Raw genomic sequence first — 24,571 nt, 5'->3', positions numbered from 1 at the left:
TTTAAGATCAATGAAGAAAGTTATGGCCACTGTATCCAAGCATGCTGTTTTGCGTCAACGCATGAGAGATTCTATCAAAGAAAATTCATGACAATGCCTCTTCTCACATCTCTCGACTTGCAAAAGCTGCTGTGCGACAATGTGGTTTCGTAGAGCTTCCCCACCCTCCATACTTGCCTGACTGGCACCAGGTGATTTCCACCTGTTTCCTAAACTGAAAGAACACCTTCGTGGAAAGCGCTATGACGACAACGATGACCTCAAAGCTGCCGTGAATTGTTTTTTCAGGGCGGCTTCAGAAAAAAAACTTCTTCCTGACTGGAATTGGAATCGTGGTTTCGTGAATGAGTGAATGAGTATGGTGTTACGCCGCTTTTAGCAATATTCCAGCAATATCACGGGGGTGGGGGTGGGGGCGGGAGGGAGGGCTTCGGGGCACCAGAAATGGGCTTCACACATTGTACCCATGTAGGGAATCGAACCCGGGTCTTCGGCGTGACGAGCGATAGCTTTAACAACGAGGCTACCCGACCGCCCCTGGAATCATGGCTTCGAATCCCGGTGCTCTTGTGTTTCATCAAAATGATGTTCGCTTTTAACTTTTCTCCCAAACCAAGCTGACATGCTGTGACATAGTTGAAATGCAGTACAAAACTCACTCACTCACTCACTCACTCATCCATTCTTCAATCTTGTTTTTTTTATTTTCGAACAATAATCCAATATTTAAAGTAGTTCTGCTTACTTGTACCCGATGTGTTTCATAACTTATAAGCGAGGTGAAATGGGTTTCAACTTCGCTTCCAAGATTATTGCGCTTATATAGCGACGTGCATGCACGTGTGTGTGTGTGTGTGGCTGCTTGTAATTGTCCGGGCTGATGCCGCCTTGTAGTGCTAGCTCACTGAGATACCATGCCACAGGTGAACATGAATACCCCACTCAGACACAGTATACTGACTCCGAGCCGACTAGTCCTTGTTTTAACCCCTTACTGCCGAGCGCCAGGCAGGGTAACAAAAAAGACCATCTGTTAATGTCTTTTGGTATGACGCGGCCGGGGATCGAAACCCCGGACCTTCCGCTCTCCGGGCGGACGCTCTACCACTAGACCACGGAGGCGGTCATCATTACTTTTTGGGAATGGAGCGGTGCCCACTATGTACACGTATACTTATCTCACCTTGACAAGAAAATAATCAAACACAAACATATTTCAAAAGATATTTCTTGTTTTATGTCCTGCCATTAGAGGCAAACATCAGCCTCGTGACATTCAATGATGCATAAAGTTCAATGTAATAATTTAGGACATTGTTGACTTTTTCTCCCAACGTTTAAGTGGTCTAAACACGTTATTTGTTGTCAACTGTTAAAAATCTATCTTCCGTGTAATCATATTGTCCGTGTGATCGGTATTCATTTTTAGTTATCGGGTATTGTCTTTATTGTATCAGTTACCTTTGAGAACAACGTGAAACATTGTTAATCCGGACCCGTTAGTCAGGAGACACCGTCAAGCGACATTGTTGGAGACGTATATGTGAATAATGTTCATATATATAATGTGCTAAATCTAAACCTTTAAGCATGCTCAAAGTGTTACATTATTACGCCGGTCAATGGATCAGTGTGCACTTGAGTCTTGTTCTCAGCGCCCTGGGGAGTATACAATCCAAGCTGCATGTGAGGCGCTAGTCATGCTACCTATTCACTGCTGGATGTACAGGCATATTTTGAATAAAGTCACTTGCTTATATAATGAGTGAGTTAGTGAGTGAGTGAGTATGGTTTTACGCAGCTTTTAGCAATATTCCAGCAATATCAAGGCGGGGGACAACATATATAGGCACACATTATGCACTTGAAGATCCGGGGTAGAATAGGTCTACAGCAACCCATGCTCGCCGTAAAAGGCGACCATGCTTGTCGTAACAGCGACTAACGGGATCGGTCGGTCAGGCTCGATGACTTGTTTCATACATGTCATCGATCCCAATTGCGTGGATCGATGCTCATGATGTCAATCCCTGGATTGTTTGGTCCAGCCTCGATTATTTACAGACCGCCGTCATATAGCTGGAATATTGCGGAGTGCGGCGTTAAACAACAAACAAACTTGCTGAAGGAGGCACCACATGTGCTGCACGTGTTTCAGTGTGGAGCAGGGCCGAAGCCCAAGAAACTCTCAGGAATCTTATTCCCATGGTGACGGTGTCCAGATTAAAGAGGTTTCACTGTACATGTATATTATCTGGATTTGGATTCTCTAACGTCATAACTCAACCTGTACATTTCATCTCAGCCTGTCCGATATATAATTATTAAGTTTGAATTTTAAAAAGTGTTCATGGAGCTTTGCTGACGGCAGCACTCATATTGGACAGATAGTAATCATCAGAGAAGTAGTCCGACTTGTCCTTCCCGAAGATATAGTGCTTCTCCATGAATGGGGAGAACTTGGAGGCGGGGGGAGTACGGCCGTACACTTCGGCGACGGCTCTGGTCATGGCGGGAGTGTTGCCACAGCAGACACCGATGACCTGAACACCAATTTCCTTGCATTCCTTCGCAAACGCCGTTATTTCTGCCACACCACAGAGTTGGGAGGAAACGTCGGGGAACGCCCGCTTACCTGTTTTAGAATATGAATAAGACATGTATTATCATATTCTCAAAAGATAGTAACAGTATCATAGGGAGGAAAGGTGTTGAATGTAAACGCCGATTTCAACAGCATTTCAACCATAGCAGGCATGTCAGCATAAAGTTTAAAGAAAGCGCCAAACCATGACGAGAACCTGTGAGTCAGAGACCAAAGTCTAATCAGTGTGTATTCGGGATTCAAACCGACAAGAGACACGGGTGAATTTTGTTTAACGCCGCACTTAGCAATGTCACCGCTATATGACGGCGGTCTGTAAATAATCGTCCAGACAATCCAGCATTGACATCATGCCCAACATCATCAGAATCTATCCGTGATATCTCAATTCTATTAAGTCCCTTGACCCGATCATCACAATAACCAAGTGACCGTCGGCCTCTTTCTTATTCTTGTGGGTGGTGGGGTAGCCTGGTGGTTAAAGCGTTCGCTCGTGACGCCAAAGACCCGGGTTCGATTCCCGACATGGGTACAATGTGTGAAGCCCATTTCTGGTGTCCCCCGCCGTAATTTTGCTGGAATATTGCTAAAAGGGGCGTAAAACCATACTCACTCAGTCTTGGTTGATGAATGTCATCGTAATATTCAATATAGCAATATTCAACCTGTATGAAGGTGGTCTCTAAATAATCGAGTCTGGACCAGACAATCCAGTGATGGACATCAAGAGCATCGATCTACGCAATTGGGATACAATTATATGTATGAACGAAGTCAGCGAGCGTGACCACCCGATCCAGTCAGTCGCCTCTTATGGCAAGCATAGGTTGCCGAACACCACTCCTAACCCAGATCAACACGTGGAAAGATTACTTGAAGCAGGTGCAGCATATACTTGCCTGTGAAGGGGTCAATCAAGGACAGATATACTGGGAACTCCTTAGAGGTCCTGTACGGAACAGGGAAAGCTGCGATCGGACCCTGGAAAGCACATGTGAACACATTTTCCATTGCTGAACATAACACAATAATATGTGAAGTTAACCCTCATGTATGTATACTTTTGTGTCTTCAGGCAAATCATTCTGTCGTGTACATATTAAGTCTATTTATCGACCGTATGAAGTGTTGTAACAGCTATATGACGGCGGTCAGTAAATATTCGATCCGGACCAGACAATCCAGTGGCTGACATCATGAGCATCGACCTACGCAATTGGAAAACGATGACATGCATCAACCAAGTCAGCGAACCTGACCACTCGATCCCGTTAGTCGCTTCTAATGACAAAAATATGGTTGCTGGAGACCAAATCTCATCCGTAGCTTTACGGCTTCCTTAATCCGTACACTATATACTTGTACGTCATTACGTTACCATTCATTCCTACACTGTATACATGTACATGACTTAATTCCTATTTTTTGACACGTCCGTTATCGTTTCAGCAAAAGTGACTGTGAGTACTGCCACAATGTTCTATATTTTGACGTCACAATATTGCGTTGCGTGACGACACGTCGGGATCTGACGTCACCAATGAAAATGCGCCCCACGTTGCAAATAGAAGCTCATACGTGAATGCTGAATTCGTTGTTCGTTAGCCAGAAACCTATGGTTGTGGGTTCGAATACCGATTATGTTTCTAGGATTGTCAGCATTATATCTGTGCTCGTGGATTTCACTAAAAGACCTGCATAATTCCGGGCTTTCCTCCCACATTGAGCGGACACACCGTGTATAACTGGACTACTGTTAAAAGCGGCGTTAAACGCAACTCAGTCAGTAACAAAGATTCTCAAAGACCTAAAATAGTTAGAGCTTGAATCGGTGGTTAATTAATTCGCATTGCGCTTTATTGTCTTATTTGAACCATACGATTAAACACTAAGGATTTTCAGAATATCTTTCTCACCAAGTTATTCAACAAACATTATCCGCATTTTGTGTTTCTGGAAAGAATGTGACGCAGCTTTCCCTTTTCAAGGCATGCAGACTTGGACATGGCGCTCTTGACCATTTACACGTCACAATCTGACCCACCTTGCATACACGGCGAATGTCTCGGAGTAGGGGTAACATCGAGGCGGGGCCCCTGAAGCAGTTGAAGCCGACAGCGGCGGCCCCAGCCTCTTCCAGCTGGCGACAGGCATCCGTGAAGGGGACACCGTCGAGGGTCTTGTCTCCAGCTATAGCGCTCAAGTTGACAACGGCTGGTCTACCTTTGGGGCAATCACAGAACTAGGAGACATGCTGACATATTCCCACGTACTTCTGTTAATACCGATGTTGATGTTGCTGTTTGTATGGCTGTTACATTTGAACTTTCTAGAAGAGTGGTGTAGTTACACACGTATTTACTTACAATGAATGAATAGCGAATATGTCATGGTCAGTGCCAAAATGATTCTTCAAAGCTTTGAAAGAGGTAATGCTTGGTGAATCATATGCATGGAAAATATCAGCTTGCAAAGTGTAGGCAGACATCTAACCTGAGAATGTATGTTTGGTGTATATGCAAAGTACGAACACATGGTAGGTTTGGTTTTGTGACTGCTAAAGATTTTGTTATTCAACAAGGATATACATAATTCAATTATATAACCACACATGCGTGTTTGTTTCGTCAAGGCATCCGGAGCAGCGTGTACAACCCGATCCATCTCTCTACACAGTGGCCCTTATATCTTTTACGACTTCTCTCTTTTACGACTTCTATCTTTTACGACTTCTATCTTTTACGACTTCTCTCTTTTACGACTTCTATCTTTTACGACTTCTCTCTTTTACGACTTCTATCTTTTACGACTTCTATCTTTAACGACTTCTCCCTTTAACGACTAAAATGCATGGCACCATTTTCGTATGCATTAATATCATAAATCAGAGTAGAGAGCTATATTTATAGCGTTGATTGAGATAGATAAAGATTTGTATGAGTTAATCATTTGTGGGAGCACAAGCATTTATACTTCAGACTGTCCTTCAGCGTGGGGCAGGGCCGAAGCCTTAGAACTCGCAGGAATCAAGCCGCCGAACGCGTTCAACCATCCAATATCTGTCTGCGACCAAAGTTGCTTAACGCCTGATCCGTGACCTGCGCACTGTACAGAGTGACCACGTGCCACCACAAATACATTGTACAGCGGCCTTAATGTAATCGATATACACAATATGATGTCAAATCGAGAATACAGTACTTATGCATATTTGTGTTACCTTTTCCATATTTCTTGATACTTTCAAGGGCAAGGAGAGCCTCACCAAATTCTGGGAATGTCTCAGCCAAAATAAAATCCGCATCGTATTCAACCGCCCACTCAATTTGTTCCTGTAAAGTTAAAATCTCCATCAAATCAACCATTATCGATTTAGACACGTCATATATGGGAGAAATGTTAACAAAAGAAACTGGCTTGCGCGGTTGCGCCCATATCGCCACCATATTGAGACCCAATGCTACAAAGATTACAGAGGAATCTCAACTGACCAGCGGAGGTCGATATGGAACTATTGTATCCATTTTGATATTTTTATTTCTGTTAAGTGGATGCTTTGGGGATCTATGAGTGCCATTGGTGGGGAAGGATGCGCTCACCATTTTGCCAACACCTAGTACCATCACAAAGTGATAGCGATTCATAAGCACATGCCGATGATATAGGCGTACCAGTACGATGACCGTAGAGTTTTCTTATGATTAGTAAATGGTTTGGACACTTTTATTTGACTTAAGTACCTTGAATATGGCCTCAGCCTGTTTTATGTGCTCCTGGCTGTTGCCCCTGTAGACAGTAGTGTTGCAGATGTTCCCCGCCATCAGCGTCCCGGACTCGTCAGCCACTTCCTTCGCAATCTTCAGAGCATCCTTGTTCAGTTTCTCCAGAAGATGCTCCTTCCCGATCAGCCTCAGCTTCTCCCGGTGGCCATAATACTGGGGTCAACAGGAATATATATTTTACCCTAATAAAGAGTCATCAATCGAAAAGAGTTATATTTAATAAATTCGACTTTATTACTTAAGACAACATTCGTATGAACATTCATATGGCATATGCATGGGGCGCCTACATGATAATTGACTGGGTATACAGCCCAGAGTGAATGAGTGATTTGGATTTAATTCCGCTATGAACAGTATTCCGGTTTTATCAGGGCGTGTCAGCCTAAAATGGGAGGAAAGCCCGAAGTGATGCAGGTCTCAAACGTTTACCACTTTGGTGAAACCCACGAGCACGTGTATGGTTCTGACAGGTCTAGAAACATCACCGGGGCGAACCGATATAGCCCTGGGCTCCGTTCCTCAAAGCGATCTTAGCACTACGATGATCGTAAGCCTATGTTAAAGTATGGGACTTACGATCACCTTAGCGCTAAGATTGCTTTGAGGAACGGGGCCCAGATCTGTGTGATTCTATTGTACTTCTTGATGAAGCTACCTTTCAAACAAACCAGGTAAAATTGTCCACGAAATACGCTTGGATGTTGATAGTGACAAATTCTGACAGCAGAATATCAATCATGGCATACAATACACAGTCTAGAATTTCAAGCCGCTTCAATAAAAGATCAAAGGCGCCGATTACAGTTACGTACAGTTTCCGAGTTTCGTTACAATGGGCTGACGTCATGACGCTGTTCAATTTACCTCCCCGTGATCTAACGTTTCCTTAGTAATATAGCGTGCTTTTACTGTAATACAGTACAGTCTGGGAGAAGAGCAAACTCTGTTCTTAACTATTATATGCATAAGCGTATTACGTGTATATCATTATATTATGGCACGTATGTTGCATAACTTACAGTAAACGCCAGGACGACTTCACTTCCAGCGTGGACAAACTCCTCACTCAGACTTCTGACAAGGTGTGGATAATCCAGGACCACCTCTGGAACAAACGGCCCTGCGCGTAGATAGCCCCTTCTCTCAAACTCAAACACGAAGCCTTCAGCCATGATGACGTCGCCGCCATTCTGTAGGCGCTCTAGAAGACCTGTAATATATATTGGTAGTGCGTTTTAATGTATTTGTTTGCGCTTAATACATTGATAGGTAAACGGAAACCAATTCTTACCACGGCTTTATTGGTTCAATAATGTCGTCAAGACGGACTCTTGTATTTCTTTACGGGTATTAGTGACTACACAGCGAAAAGGGGCAGCAGATGGTCAACTTTCACAGGCTCAACGCATTGTCGAGCGTAGTCGTCTTGAGCATGTTCCTGACAACCCCGGTGATAATGCAACAGTTCCCATCCCGCTTGTCGATCGTGGTAAAGGCGACCCTCGTAATCATTCGTGACCAACTCGTGTTATTCCGGGACAAGCCGAATAGCGACTCGTGTCCCTCTCGTGGCCATTTTTGCGACCGGGTTCCTTCTTAGTGAAACGGGCTTACCTAAAACAATTGTCAACTCGTTGCGTAATCGTTCACACATTTTCCAAATATATAATATATATTTCAGATGCAATTTAAAACACATCAGGACGTGCGGAATTATACAGTATGATTGAACACATTTAACTGTGTCTTTGGTATATTTTTAGACATATGTAAAATCAAAAATTATTTCTGAGGGATTCTTTGACGAAGAATTTGAAATCATACGCGCATTCTGATTGGTTTGTCGTATTTTCGCACATAACATTCATCGATAGGGGGACGAGTGGCTACGGAAAGGGGCGAATGGTGACGAATGCCTCGTAATAGCATGGGCGCCATTGGGGACGGAGACGACAAGGACCAGTATCAGGGAAGCTGTTCGAGCAGGAATCATGAAGGGACCACATCAAAAACCAGTTCATCCTGTGCACCCAACAGCTGTACAACGTTGAGGACATGTGTAAAGAGCTGGGCCTCCGCAAGCCAGTGCAAACTAAGTCCAAGTGCGGTGGTCAGGGCTTTGCCAAGTGTGGTTGTGTAGTCAGAGGCAAACAGTGTCAGACAAATAGATGCAAATGTTCAAGGCAGGTTTAAGATGCAACAGCAGGTGCCACTCCTATCTTACATGTGCCAACAAGAAATGTTAACATTTAGACTGAAGATGTATGTGTTCACATGTTACAACTGCAAACACTTATGTGCAACAATCTTACTGTAACTGAATTGAATGTTATGTTAATAAAGATAATTAACATTAAAAAGGACTCCAGTATTCAATCATCTTTGAAGAACCAATCAATTCATTGTGGAAACATTTTTTAATTACTTTCAAAAGTTAGATTTTCGTAAGATCAAAATAGATCCAAATTAAATAAGGAGATTAAATTAAGGAGTCTTATTCATTTCAGTCAATCTGTCTACAATCCAGTTTCGTTTTTCAGGCATCATACATGTATACTGACTCAAAATTTCAGTCAATATGTGCATTGCCTGCGTGAATCACTCAATATACATATTGCCTGATACTAAACATTGTCTGTCACACATCTACCGCAAGCTACCGATGTGATGTTGTCACTTTCGACTGTCAACTATCCCTTACCTTTCTTGGGCATTGTGCGTCCTATGTGGTGGTTGTCTGATGCCGATTATGTAACTGATAACGTTCTAGTGCACTGGTGTCTTTATATACCAGGACGCACACTATGGTAGACCCTTAAGGCCATACATTTGACCACCTTTTGTGAGTGTTGGTTGGAAGGTTATCGAGAGACCTTTATCTACGACTGGTTATAATGAATATAAAGCTTAACTTCATTTATTCGTATTTACATCTAATTGGGAAAAAAAAGGAACTTATAGTGAGTGATCCGTGAAGATCCGGGGTAGAATAGGTCTTCAGCAACCCATGCTTGTAGTAACATTCAACTATGCTTGTCGTAAGAGTCGACTAACGAGATCAGCTGGTCAGGCTCGCTGACTTGGTTGATGCATGTCATCGTTCCCAACTGCGTCGATCGATGCTCATGATGTCAATCACTGCATTGTCTTGTCAAGATAAATTATTTACAGACCGCCGTCATATAGCTGGAATACTGCTGAGTGCGGAGTTAAACAATAAACAAACAAAACTTAGAGTGAGTGAGTGATTTAACACCGTTTTGAACAGTATTGTAGTTATATCACAGGGTGTCAGCTACATGTGGGCGGAAAGCCCGAAATGATGCAGGTCTTAGACGTTTACCTCTTTGTTTAAACCTAGGAGCAGGATTAAGGTGTGGACAGACTTTGAACATAATCAGGGCAAATCTGGGATTCGAACCGACGATGACACATGTATGTTTCTGGCACAACTAATTGCCACAACTCTGACTTAGACGAATCAGCCACCCGTACTCACTTCAGCAGAGAAACCATCGGACGCGTTTGACATTGCGAATATATTTGTCAAAGGTTTTCAATAACATAGGCGTCGACTCATTAACAAATGCATTTTTTTTCCGATTGTAGCCTTAAGCATTTGTTTAAACGAGTCGAGGAGTGAAAAAAGCATAGCATAACCGCCCAAAGTTTATAAGGCAAACGAATAGGTGTATTTATCGGAGTGAAATAATGACGAGACTGTATATAAGATATTTTAAACAAGTCAAACATTCAAGGTTAGGTGTCAGAAACGTCACGATATAGAAAGATGAAACCTAAAGCACGGGTATGGTTCTCACAAAAACAGAAACATAATCAAGCGAACATGGATTCGGACTCACAACCATTGATTACTGTCTCGCCCAAGGAATGCAACTCTGAAAAGCAAATTGCGGCGCTAAATACGATTGCAACACCCATAGGCAGTAGGGAAGTTCGTGCTGTGTAACACTGCACATGTCAATTGTTAAAGGATGCCAGTGTGTAATATTGGCTAAAGATGAAACTTTTCAGTTGAAGAAAGCCTCATATTTATCTTTTCTTTAGCATGTTCTTTCTGTAAAACATTGCCTTACGTTCGCAGTAAGTTTATATAGGCGTCTGTGTGTGTCTGTTTATTTGTTTGTTTGTACCCAAGTCAAGCATATTATTGTGACCCCGAGCCGACAAGTGCTTGTTTCATTCCCTTAATGCCGAGCGCCAGGAAGGGTATTTAATATATACCGTTTTTAAACGTATCGGGGGCACGGGTGGCCCAGTCGTCTCAAGCGCCGCGATTCGCTGTGCAGAGTTGCGTCCGTTGGGCACGCCAGAAACCTATGATTGTGGGTTCGAATCCCGGTTCTCCCCAATTATGTTTCTAGGTTTGTCAGCACCATACCCGTGCTCGTGGGTTTCACCGAAGTGGTAAACGTCTAAGACCTGCATCACTTCGGGCTTTCCTCCCACATTAAGCTGACACGCCGTGATATAACTGGAATACTGTTAAAAGCGGCGTTAAACCCAACTCACTCAATCACTTTAAACGTATCGTGTGTTTCCCTATCGTAAATAGATACCAGGAATAAAAATTGTTGAATGCTCCCGAATGGGCGGTACATACAATAGTTATAACTGATGTATGATACATGTAATTACTTTGCAAAAACAATCTCAATGTCCCAGCAGCTTTCCATACCTGTTTTATGTTTTGTTGGTGTTGGGGTTTTTTCATCTGCACTTACGCAAAATGTCACGGACAGACCAGTAATTAGCATTGGCATTCACGGTATTGGAACACGGATGATCCAAATAGAACGTGGTGTCCTGACAGTTGAGGTCACACTGTGATACAGGCGCTTCCATCTGGTTTGGAGTGTTTTTTACTGTTACAGAGATCCGGATATGAATACACCTGCGACATTGACTTCTTTATTCACTAACCACAGTATGCATTACAACGTACACAAGTGGCAAGACGTTGTGGTGCATGGCATGCCGGTAAATTTGCTTGGACTTAGACAGGAGCGATGTACACATACTGCATATTTATGAAGGTGTCGCGTGAATAATGGAGACCCTTTGTCAAACAGTTACTGGTCATAACTGGATCATAGCACAGATATAGATTAAAGAGACAAATAGTTTAAATACTTACATATTACATATCAAATACCTACAGCTCGACTCTTTTATCAAGCATGGGGGATGTCAGTTTTTACATATATGAACAACACTTTAAAGAACAGAATTGTGCATTCAACAGGACGACTTTTTATTAGTATAATACCAACCTATTTATTTCATCTCAGCCTGTTTGATACAAACGTTAAACATGATAATTAAGTTTGAATTTTAAAAAATGTTCATGGAGCTTTGCTGACCGCAGCACTCAGATTGGACAGATAGTAATCATCAGAGAAGTAGTCCGACTTGTCCTTCCCGAAGATAAAGTGCTTCTCCATGAATGGGGAGAACTTGGAGGCGGGGGGAGTACGGCCGTACACTTCGGCGACGGCTCTGGTCATGGCAGGAGTGTTGCCGCAGCAGACACCGATGACCTGAACACCAATTTCCTTGCATTCCTTCGCAAACGCCGTTATTTCTGCCACACCACAGAGTTGGGAGGAAACGTCGGGGAACGCCCGCTTACCTGTTTTAGAATATAAATAATATGAAATGGAATATTAAAAAATAATTTATAAAGTTTCAGTATCATAAGGAGGAAAAGTATAAAATGTAAGGCCGATTTCAACAGTGTTTCAACCATATCAGGCACGTTAGCATAATGTTTGAAGAACGTCCCAAATCACGAGAACAGGCAAGTCAAAAACCAAAGTCCCAAAGAGAGTGTGCAGAGCTACGTTTTTTACACTGGTTATAAACTTATGATTGAGGGTTGGAATCCTGTTTATGTATTTTGCACCATACACGTGCTCTGGGTTTCACCAAAGTGGTAAACGTGGAAGAAATGAATCACATTTGGGTTTCCCTCCACACCAAAAACTGACACGCCGTGGAATAACTGAAATACTTTTCAAAGCGGCATAAGCACTCACTCACTCACTCACCCACCCACCCACCCACCCACCCACTCACTCACTCACTCACCCACCCACCCACCCACCCTACCCACCCACGCACTCACTCACTCACTCACCCACCCACCCACCCTACCCACCCACCCACTCACTCACTCACTCACCCACCCACCCACCCTACCCACCCACGCACTCACTCACTCACTCACCCACTCACTCACTCACCCACCCACCCACTCTCGCTCACTCACGACCGGTATATTGTGGGACAGCGAAGGGGTGCTACTCTACATACCGGGTTGTGGTGCTTTAGATCTATCGCTTGTGGAATAAATTGGTAGTTACCTCAGGAACTGTTAGTGGTAGATAATTATGGTTCTAATCCATGCACTGCCCACATTGCACGGCGCCATACTTGTTATAGAAATGCACATGGGAGCATGGGGAGGAGTAAGCTCTGGAGGGACGTTTGTCTCACACAGATATAGTGGTATGTGTTACATGAAATACAAAAATAAGCATCAGTAAATTTTTAGTTGAACAAACCTAACTGTAAATTATTACACTAAAAATGTTTGCCGCTGACAATGAAGGGAAACAAGGTCTGTCATGGGGAACAGCGGGAAGCGTTGACCAAGTTTCCGTGTACGACAGCGTCCATCACCACACTACACCCAACACCTGGAGTCAGGATCACGCGAGGGTAAAGGTCACCACCGCGACAGTTCCCGAAGAGGTGAGTGAGTTTGTTGTTTAACGCCGCACTCAGCAATATCCCAGCTATATGACGGCGGTCTGTAAATAATCCAGTCTAGTCCAGACAACCAAGTGATTGACATCATGGGCATCGATCCACGCAACTGGGATCAATGACATGCATCAACCAAGTCAGCGAGCCTGTCCACCCGATCTCGTTAGTTGCCTCTTACGACAAGCATAGTCGCCTTTTACGTCAAGAATCGGTTGCTGAAGGCCTATTCTACCCCGGATCTTCACGGGTCGATGAAAATATATTAAACACTTTACCGAAGTTGATATACACAGTATTTGTATGCCATTCCATCCATCCATTGTTTAACTGCCATAATTGTTCGTAAATTCTAGACAATGCAATACATGTTGCTGACGTATGATGTGCCAAAAATAAATTTTATGCCATTGCATTCATTTAAGATGCTGAAATTTATCATGTATACCACTATGATTATGTCAACTTAATGCCTCTTGTTCCTTTGAAACAATAACAAATGTTTCAGGAAATCGTTGTTGTTAAAACATCTGGGTTACACATGGTCGCTTTATGACAGTAGAGATAATTGCAACAATAGGAGGTATGCTACACGTGCCCTGTCAATCCTCTGGATCAAAGTTATCTTGTTTAGAGTAGTATGATACAAACAAATGAGCGAATAGGACGATATATAATTCAGAAACTTGAATCTAACCGTTGGTTCTAAGTAACTTCATTGATATGCATTTAGAAGTTGGAGTACTAAGTCAAGACAAGAATTTATGAATGAACAACTTTATTACAAATAAGAGCGACGTTTCGGTGTAGGTTCTTACACCGTTGTCAAGCAAGTGATGACTTGTTTGATAACGGTGTTACAAGTTGTTCATCCATAAATTCTTATCGGTACTTCGTTCTAAGTAATCGTTTCAATACAAGTAATCGTATGACATGTTCAGGTGATGAAAAGAAGTGATATCATCATACTAATAACTGCAGACTTAAGAGGACAATTGGTCATAATAACAGCTCCGACTGTTCGATTGATTATACACATTCCAAGCATTATCGAAGCAGGAGTGTTTTTCGGTGAGGAGATGTTGACCATTTATCTCAAAGACCATATTGAACATAATTCCGATACACATATAATTCTATCACTAAACAAATAACAAGCTATGGTATCATATCATTCAGAAAAGCTTTTGTGCAAAGCAAATGGTGAGAAAATAGCACTACAGTGAGTGGGTGGGTGCGTGCGTGAGTGAGTGAGCGTTGTGTTACGCCGTGTTTACCAGTATTCCAGTAATTGTACGACTGGGGACACCAGAAATAGGCTTCACACATGATACCCATGTGGGGATTCGAATCCGGGCCTTCTGTGGGATGAGTTAACGCTTCAACCACTAGGCTCCCCCTCAGCCCCCAAGCCTTACAGAAACACTCAACAGAGCGAAAACAAATTGAAACAAGGTATAGAGTAGATGAGAATTACAATCTTCGGTTGGAGAAGCCCTTCCAGCTTGTTTGTTTGTTGTTTGTTTAATTCCGTACGCAGCAATATCCAGTTATATTACGGCCGTCTATAAATAGTAATAACCAGATCAACAAAATCTGACCACCCATTCCTCGCCCTTTACGACAAGCATGGATTGCTGAAGAATCAGTTCTAACCCTGCTCTTTACGGGGGTCGTCATGCTTGACCTGGTGCATGTGGATAACGGATGCAGACACAGGAACTCGATGACTGCGTGTATAACAGAATATATTCGTATAGAGAGAAAAATCACACCCTTCTATATACATATAATTTTTCTATACGAATATATTATGTTATACACGCTATCATCGAGTTCCTGTGGATGCAGATACATCTGATACTTGCCTGTGAAGGGGTCAATCAGGGAAAGCATTGTTGGGAAGTCCCTAGAGGTTCTGTAGGGAACAGGCAACGCTGCGATAGGGCCCTGGAAACATAAGCTCGGATGAAAATCTTTTCCATTTTTGAACATTACATAATAATATGTGTATTAAAGATGACTACTGGTATGTGTGTATTTTTTTGTCGCTAATCATCCTGTCGTGTACATATCTAGTTAATCTATCGATCATATGAAGTTATATACCAGCAAACAAAACAAATGGTCATTCATTCGTTTGTTTGTTTTTTGCTTGCTTGTTTGTTTGTTTGTTTGTTTGTGTGTTTGTTGAACGCCGCACCCAGCAATATTTCAACTATTCGACGGCGGTTTGTATAAATAATCGAGTCTGGATCAGACAATCCTGTGATTGATATCATGAGCATCGATCTGCGCAATTGGGAAATGGTGACATGCATCAACCAAGTTATTCAACAAAGATTAGCCACATTTGGGGTTTCTGGAAACGTTAGTACTGGAATACACACGTAACGCAGCTTTCCTTTTGCAAGGTATGCAGACTTGGACATGGCGCCCTTGGCCATTCACACTTCACAATATGACCCACCTCAATATGACCCACCTTGCATACACGGCGAATGTCTCGGAGCAGGGGTAACATCGTGGCGGGGCCCCTGAAACAGTTGAGGCCGACAGCGGCGGCCCCGGCCTCTTCCAGCTGGCGACAGGCATCCGTGAAGGGGACACCGTCGAGAGTTTTGTTTCCAGCAATGGCGCTGATGTTGATAACGGCTGGTCTACCTTTGGAGCAATCACAGAATTAGGAGTCATGCTGACATATTCACGTGTACCGATGTTGATGTACCCCCGACAAAGATTGAAAATATAAGTTCACAACCTGAAGGCAGACGTCTTAACCTTGGAATGTATGTTTGAAGTATATGTTGATCACCAACACCTGGTAGTTTTCACTTGTCACAGCTAAAGATTTTGTTATTCAACAAGGAAAAGTCTAATTCAATGATATAGCCACACATGTGTATATCGTTAAGGCAGACGGAACAGTGTGGACAACCTCTGTACTTGGTATCCTTTATACCTTTTACGACTTCCATATTTTACGACTTCTCTCTTTTACGACTTCTATCTTTTACGACTTCTTTCTTTTACGTCTTCTATATTTTACGACTTCTATCTTTTACGACTTCTATCTTTTACGACTTCTTTCTTTTACGTCTTCTATCTTTTACGACTTCGATCTTTTACGACTTCTTTCTTTTACGACTTCTATCTTTTACGACTTCTATCTTTTACGACTTCTTTCGTTTACGTCTTCTATCTTTTACGACTTCTATCTTTTACGACTTCCATATTTTACGACTTCTATCTTATACGACTTCTATCTTTTACGACTTCCATATTTTACCACTTAAATACATGGCACCATTTTCGTATGCATTCATATCACGTATCGGAGTAGAGAGTTAATAATAGCGTTGATTGAGAGGCTAAACCCTAAAGATTTGTATGAGTTTTTCAGTTGTGGGAAATCTCGCACTTATACGAGAAACATACATGTCGTATGTCAGAAACAAAATTTAAAGAATTCATGTTGTAATTGCTTGGGCTGTCATTATTACCCCGATCAGTGGATCAGAGAGCACTCGATATCATTCTCATCTCCCTGAGGAGTATACATTCGAAGCAGCCTGTGAAGCGCTAGAAGTTTATCAATCACATTACCATCTCATCTTACCGGGTACTCATTCAGAGGCAAATTTCGAACAAAGTCATTTGCCAAAGGAGACACATGAGCTACATGTGCTACAGCGTGGGACAGGGCCGAAGCCGTAGTTATTTCAGGAGTAAAGTACAAGTACACAACGGCCTTAATATAATCGAGTACATATACTGTATGATGTCAAATCGAGAATATAGTACTTATACATATTTGTGTTACCTTTTCCATATTTCTTGATACTTTCAAGGGCAAGGAGAGCCTCACCAATTTCTGGGAATGTCTCAGCCAAAATAAAATCCGCATCGTATTCAACCGCCCACTCAATTTGTTCCTGTAAAGTTAAAATCTCCATCAAATCAACCATTATCGATTTAGACTCGTCTAAATGTGAGAAATGTCTTGTGATGTAAATGTCTTTGGACATTAAACCGAAAACCATTCGTAAGAGATAACTAACGAAACTGTCTTGCGTGGTTGCTCCCGACAGGCAATATCTCGCCACATTGAGACCAATGATACAAAGATTTACAGAGGAGTCTCTATTGGCCAGTGGAGGTCGATATGGAACTATTGTATCCATTTTGATATTTTTATTTCTGTTCAGTGGATGCTTTGCGTATGTATGAGTGCCATCGTTTGGGAAGGATGCGCTCACCATTTTGCCAACACCTGCCTGGTACCATCAAGTGATAGCGATTCATAAACACATGCCGATGATAAAGGTGCAATAGTAGGATGGACTGTAGAGTTTTCTTATGATGTAAATGGTTTGGACACTTTTATATTTGACTTCAGTACCTTGAATATGGCCTCAGCCTGTTTTATGTGCTCCGGGCTGTTGCTCCTGTAGACAGTAGTGTTGCAGATGTTCCCCGCCATCAGCGTCCCGGACTCGTCAGCCACTTCCTTCGCAATCTTCAGAGCATCCTTGTTGAGTGTCTCCAGAAGATGTTCCTTCCCGATCAGCCTCAGCTTCTCCCGGTGGCCATAATACTGGGGTCAACAGGAATATATTTTACCCTAATGAAAAGACATCAATCGAATATTAATGGCATTATATGTTTGTTGTTGAACAGCCGAGTCAGAAATCCAGCTATTACACGACGGCCTTGAAATAATCGAGTCTTGGCGAACAGTTAAGGTACGAAGAAGACACGAGATCGGCCAAACCACAGCGCTGGACTACCAAATCCAATTTAGTCGCGTCTACGACCAGTGGGTGCTAGCGGCCTTTTCCAACTCGAATCCCTCGGATATATGATGAACTGACACTGGGGAGGCACACAACTGGGTACAGGATGGCTAAAATGGAGGCTGCTCTACAGAGACAGGACAAGTGTATGGGGAATTAACCCTTCGTCTGGAATCCGTTATTCTGGAAGTGAAGAGTGAGTGAGTGATCGAGTTGGGTTTAACGCCGCTTTTAACAGTATTCCAGTTATATCACGGCGTGTCAGCTTAATGTGGGAGGAAAGCCCGAAGTGATGCAGGTCTTAGACGTTTACCATTTCGTTGAAACCCACGGGAACGGGTATGGTGCTGACAAACCTAGAAACATAATCGGAGCGAACCGGGATTCGAACCCACAATCATAGGTTTCTGGCGTGCCCAACGGACGCAACTCTGCACAGCGAATCGCGGCGCCTAAGCGAATCGCGGCGCCTTAGACGACTGGGCCACCCGTACCCACCCTGGAAGTGAAGAGGCTGAGCCCCGTTCTTATATTTGATACTATCTATCATGACATACAATACATAATCAAGAAGTCTCAGATGCTTCACAAAGAGATCAAAGGCTCCGATTGTACTTTATCCTACGATAAAGTACACTTTTCGAGTTTCGTTACAATGGGCTGACGTCATGACGCTGTTCAAATTACCTCCCCTGTGATACAACGTTTCCTTGGTAATATCGCCCTATATTACTATAATACCGTACACATGGGGGTAGATCAAACTTTGTTTCTTAACTATTATATACATAAGCAAAGGCGTATGTGTCAAACCGCTTGAGTGACACGTATGTTGCATAACTCACAGTAAACGCCAGGACGACTTCACTTCCAGCGTGGACAAACTCCTCACTCAGACTTCTGACAAGGTGTGGATAATCCAGAACCACCTCTGGAACAAACGGGCCTGCGCGTAGATAGCCCCTTCTCTCAAACTCAAACACGAAGCCTTCAGCCATGATGACATTGCCGCCATTCTGTAGGCGCTCTAGAAGACCTGTAATATATATTGGTAGTGCGTTTTAATGTATCTGTTTGGGCTTAATACATTGATAGGTAAACGAAAACCAATTCTTACCACGGCTTTATTGGTTCAATATTTTCGTCAAGACGGCCTCTTGTATTTCTTTACGGGTATTTGTGACTACACTGATCTGAGTCCTGGACGTTCTGACCCTAATCCCTGCCATAAGTCATCACATTTGCATAACTTTTGCAAACGATTGATTTCATATTTGAATATTCTGAACACTTACTGACATACACTCATCTGTATTTTAGGATCTGGTTTGACTGGTGTAGTCCAAATAGTCGAAATAATACGCTTCTACTTTAAAAAACAAATTATTATATTGTCATAGTGATCTATCCTTGACAACATATGTCTGTAGGAACCCGGTTGCCATAGTATGTATGTGACTAGATTCACTCAGCTGACATTAATTGCAAGCTGCTAATCCCAACTGCTAATTTTCACTGTACTGTACTGTTATACTGTTAAAAGACGTTTTAAGATGGTACTTGTTGTTACCCTGTCTGGCGCTCGGCATTAAGGGGCTAAAACAAGGACTGGTCGGCTCGGAGTCAGTATACTGTGTCTGAGTGGGGTATTCATGTTAAACTGCGGCATGGTATCTCAGTGAGCTAGCGCTATAAATCGGCATCAGTCCGGACTAGTACAAGCAGCCACACAAATACACACCCGTACATGCACGTCGCTATATAAGTGCAATAACCTTGGACGCGACGTTAAACCCCATTTCACCTCACATTGCATATGGGAACATGCACCGTAGCAGTGAGGGAGTATGTGAAGTGGGTTAAACGCCGCTTTGGACTCTATGCCAGTTATATCACGGCGTGTCAGCTTGGTGTAGGAGGAATGCCCAAGGAGATGCAAGTCTTCAACGTTTACCACTTTTGTGAAACCCGTGAGCACGGATAAGGTGATGGGAAACGCGTTGTTGATATTAGTTGATAATGTTTACATACATAGGTATACTTGTTCATTTATCCGATAACAAATGAAATAAATCAGTGTATCTAAAATATATATTTAAATATATTTACCGTTAGAAATCTCCATTTGCATGCAAATAGAAAAATACGTAAAGTGTACTAAAATCCTCTTGATCTTTCCAGATAAAAGAACACGCAAATACTTGAAATTCCGAAACTCTATAATCAGGCAACAGGGAGCAAAATGTGGGTGAGTCACATTGGCAACAATAGGACTTTGCTCTTGTCACCGCCCCAAATACACAACTACGAAAAATTGTTCGAAATAAAGTTTTCTAATAGTCTTCAGGGATAGTATCACCCTGTTAAATCACAGACTTACCTTTCTTGGGCATTGTGCGTCCTATGTGGTGTTGGTCTGCCGGTTATGCAACTGATAACGTTTTAGTGCACTGGTGTCTTTATATACCAGAACGCTCATTATCAACTATGGTAGTCCCGTGAGGCCATATTCTCCACCAACCTTTGGGGGTGTTGGTTGGTAGGTTATCGAGAATCCTTAATCTACGGCTAGTTACAATGAATAAAAAGTTTTACTTTATGTATTGGTATTTCCATTTAATGGGGAACGTACAGGTACTTAGAGTGTGTGAGTGACTGGATGTAATGCCGTTTTGAACAGTGTTTCAGTTATAGCATGGCGTGTCAACTTGGGAGGAAAGCCCGAAGTGATTCAGGTCTGAGACGTTGACCACTTTGAGGATACTTAGGAGTCGAACCAACGGTCACAAATGTAGGTTCCTGGCACAACTAATAGTCGTTTGTTTGTTTGTTTGTTTGTTTGTTTTGTTTGTTTGTACTTGTCGGAGCTTTGTTGTTTTTTTAGAACAACGTGAAAACCCAACTCGGAAACATTATACTGACGCCGAGCCGACCAGTGTGTAATATTGGCTTTAGATAAAACTTTTCAGTTGAAGAAAGCCTCATATATATCTTTTCTTTAGCATGTTCTTTCTGTACGTTCGCAGTAAGTTTAGATAGGTGTGCGCCTGCGTGCGTGCGTGCGTGCGTGCGTGCGTGTGTGTTTATTTGTTTGTACCCAACTCAAGCATATTATTGTGACTCCGAGCCGACCAGTGCTTGTTTTATATCCTTTATGCCGAGCGCCAGACAGGGTTACAACATATACAGCCTTTAAACGTATGTTGGTGTGACGGGAACCTTCGTATGTTTCTCCATCGTAAATATATATTCGGAATAACAATGTTGAATGCTCCCTAATGGGTAGCATTTATAAATGTTATGACTGATATATGATAGATGTAATTACTATGCGAAAACACTCTCAATGTCCCAACAGCTTTCCATACCTGTTTTATGTTCACTTGTTGTTTTTTTTGCCATCTGCGCTAACGCTATATGTCAAGGACAGGCAAGTAATTAGCATTGGCACTCGCGGTATTGGAACACGGATGATCCAAATAGAACGTGGTGTCCTGACAGTTGAGGTCACACTCACCGTGGTGAAACAATCCGTCAACATGATGAGACAGTCAATCAGTACAATGAAACAATCAATCATTGTAAAGAAACAGTGAACCGACGACACATCAATCACCGCGGTGAAACAATCCGTCAACATGATGAGACAGTCAATCAGTACAATGAAACAATCAATCATTGTAAAGAAACAGTGAACCGACGACACATCAATCACCGTGGTGAAACAATCCGTCAACATGATGAGGCATTCAATCAGTACAATGAAACAATCAATCATTGTAAAGAAACAGCGAACCGACGACACATCAATCGCCGCGGTGAAACAATCCGTCAACATGATGAGACAGTCAATCAGTACAATGAAACAATCAATCATTGTAAAGAAACAGTGAACCGACGACACATCAATCACCGTGGTGAAACAATCCGTCAACATGATGAGACGATCAATCAATGCAATGAAACAATCAATCACTGTGATGAAACAGTGAACCAACGTGGTGAAACAATCCGTCAACATGATGAGACAGTCAATCAGAACAATTAAACAATCAATCATTGTAAAGAAACAGCGAACCAACGACAAATCAATCACCGTGGTGAAACAATCCGTCAACATGATGAGACAGTCAATCAGTACAATGAAACAATCAATCATTGTAATTAAACAGTGAACCAACGACAAATCAATCACTGTGGTGAAACAATCCATCAACATGATGAGACAGTCAATCATTACAATGAAACAATCCGCCACTGTGATGACACAATCAATTCACATACAGAAACAATCAATCCACATAATGAATGAATCAACTAACATGATGAAACGGTCAACCAAAGTGATCTCTGAGAAGAAAAAGTCAACCAACATGATGAAACAATCAATGAACGTGATGAAACAGCCAACCAATATGAAAAAACAATCAACCAACATCCTGAAACAATCCATCCACATAATTTAAGAATCAATCAACATGATGAAAGAATCAACCAAAGTGATGAAACACTCAATCAATTGCATTTAATATTGCAATTTTAATAGTAATAAAAAAAAAAATTCATTTCACAGATTCGTCTCATGTTCAGTGAAAATTATGTGTATAGAATGCCCTGTATATTATTTAATTTGATTTATACATCTGTGTGAGATGCATTAGGGTATAAGGTGTTGGTTTTGTTTTAAAAAATAACAATGACGTTGTTCTTGGGCTCATTAATTATTTTGCTAGTCTATATGGAAAAACGTCAGCACTCCTACAGAAGGCCGTGTCCTGGTGCAGGTGGAGCGACGCACTATCTATAATAAACTAGACTGCATTGTCCTGGAAGAAGTAAAATAAAGTTTGCACAGCTGTTGTTTTTCATTTCAATTGATAATATGAATAGTTTGTCACAGATGGCAGAATTATTCACGAATGCAAACCCATTCCATATTGTACTTGGATATTGAAGGTATGAACGATCAGCTGACAGATTATGGACCAAAGTCTGTACTGTATGGTCCATATAATGTTCCTGTTATGCAGGGGGGGGGGGGGGGGGGGGGGGGCGGTCGGGTAGCCTAGTGGTTAAAGCATGCGCTCGTCACGCCGAGGACCCGGGTTCGATTCCCGACATGGGTACAATGTGTGAAGCCCATTTCTGGTGTCCCCCGCCGTGATATTGCTGGAATATTGCTAAAAGCGGCGTAAAACCATACTCACTCAATCCTGTTATGCGGGGTGACAGAGGCATGCAGAAGCCGGGGCATACATTCACTTTCTAATTTATAACAAAACATACAGTTCAAAGAAAGCAGAGTATCAATTGTATCACTGAAACTTAATTGGCATTTTAATACATGTTATTACGAATTCATTTGCATTTCTTTACAACGCAAACAAAAAATCTTCATATATATACCATGCAAAACAAAACAAAAAGTAGGGGATTTTTTGTTTTTATGTGAAACTACGGAAAATACACTAATGTCTGGCAATGGAAGTAAATGATTTATATGGCAAGAAGAAATTATGCTCCCAAACGCAGCATTGCTACAGCCATGAAGCACGTGCATGGGGTGGTATACCAGATTTTCCATTGTCACTCAGACTCGGTTGTGAGCATACGCATATTATGTTCTTGGAACCAAACACTGTTTTATTAAACGCATCTCATAATTAAGGACGCCACAGCATTAATCATGCGACATTGGTCGTGCGACATGCAGGTGGCCACACGTCGACGCCGCTCTGGACGCCCAAGGGCAATAACTCCAGCCTATGGCAGATCAATCCGAGTGATGGCAATTAGAAACCGGTTGCAAAATGCCGCACAGATAAGTTCCGGTGCAACAGGCAACTGGTGCAAGAGTACATTCCCAGACAGCGTTAAATCGTCTGCAAAAAATGGCATTTGCGTGCACGACGTCATCCCACGTCATTGGAATCAGAGGCGTCAGTGGTGTAGGGAACGTCAACGCTGGGGTAATCGACGTTGGGCTCATGTCATGTTTTCGGACGAATCAGGGTTTACTTTCGATTTCAATGACCGACGGGATCGAGTTTAGAAACGCCCTAATGAGCGTGTTATGGATGTTAACGTCGTACAACATGATCGTTTTGGGGTGGGGCCATAATGGTATGGGTTGTATCAAAATGGCTGGCCGAACTGCACTCCATATTGTCCATGGCAGAGTCACAGGTCAATACTATCGGGACAACATCATTGCACCACTCCTGGTGCCATTTGCACAACGTGTTGGGCAACGTTTCATCCCTCAAGATGATGATGCACGTTCTCATCGTGCCAGGATTGTGACCCAATTCCTCCATGGTATAGCATGGCCAGCACTCAGTTCTTATCTTTAAAACTCCCCAAATGAATACGTCTAGGACGTCAATGACAGACGAGTACGTCAACGTCAAAATCCAGACACCACTCGCAATGAACTCGGTGTTGCTCTCACTGATGAGTGGTAGAACACGAGTCAAACTGATGCTGGTCAATTCACCAGAAGCATGCCTCGAAGAATTCGTGCATGTTGGGCCAACAGAGGTAGTTTTACTCGATATTATTGACGTTGGCTGCAAAATCCAATAAATAAAAAAACA

General features: G+C 42.4%; 2 protein-coding genes across 2 annotated transcripts; both read right to left on the bottom strand.

Annotated features, from left to right (window-relative positions):
• Positions 1 to 2,041: 2,041 nt before the first annotated feature.
• LOC124138282 (betaine--homocysteine S-methyltransferase 1-like) lies at positions 2,042 to 9,212 on the bottom strand. Its single transcript, XM_048384372.1, has 7 exons — positions 9,092 to 9,212; positions 7,410 to 7,600; positions 6,346 to 6,540; positions 5,826 to 5,937; positions 4,650 to 4,828; positions 3,505 to 3,586; positions 2,042 to 2,635 (listed from the first exon to the last, which is right to left on the bottom strand). The coding sequence occupies exons 1-7, from the start codon at positions 9,102 to 9,104 to the stop codon at positions 2,349 to 2,351; spliced, it is 1,059 nt and encodes a 352-aa protein (XP_048240329.1). The 5' UTR covers positions 9,105 to 9,212; the 3' UTR covers positions 2,042 to 2,348.
• A 2,096-nt stretch (positions 9,213 to 11,308) lies between these two features.
• LOC124138283 (betaine--homocysteine S-methyltransferase 1-like) lies at positions 11,309 to 20,462 on the bottom strand. Its single transcript, XM_046504869.2, has 7 exons — positions 20,356 to 20,462; positions 18,821 to 19,011; positions 17,582 to 17,776; positions 17,003 to 17,114; positions 15,665 to 15,843; positions 15,048 to 15,129; positions 11,309 to 12,043 (listed from the first exon to the last, which is right to left on the bottom strand). The coding sequence occupies exons 1-7, from the start codon at positions 20,366 to 20,368 to the stop codon at positions 11,757 to 11,759; spliced, it is 1,059 nt and encodes a 352-aa protein (XP_046360825.2). The 5' UTR covers positions 20,369 to 20,462; the 3' UTR covers positions 11,309 to 11,756.
• Between the last annotated feature and the right edge of the window lie 4,109 nt (positions 20,463 to 24,571).

The sequence above is a fragment of the Haliotis rufescens genome, unplaced genomic scaffold, assembly GCF_023055435.1.
Source record: "Haliotis rufescens isolate VD_foot unplaced genomic scaffold, xgHalRufe1.0.p SCAF_5, whole genome shotgun sequence".
Lineage (NCBI taxonomy): Eukaryota > Metazoa > Mollusca > Gastropoda > Lepetellida > Haliotidae > Haliotis > Haliotis rufescens.
This window is presented reverse-complemented; position numbering and strand designations above follow the sequence as displayed.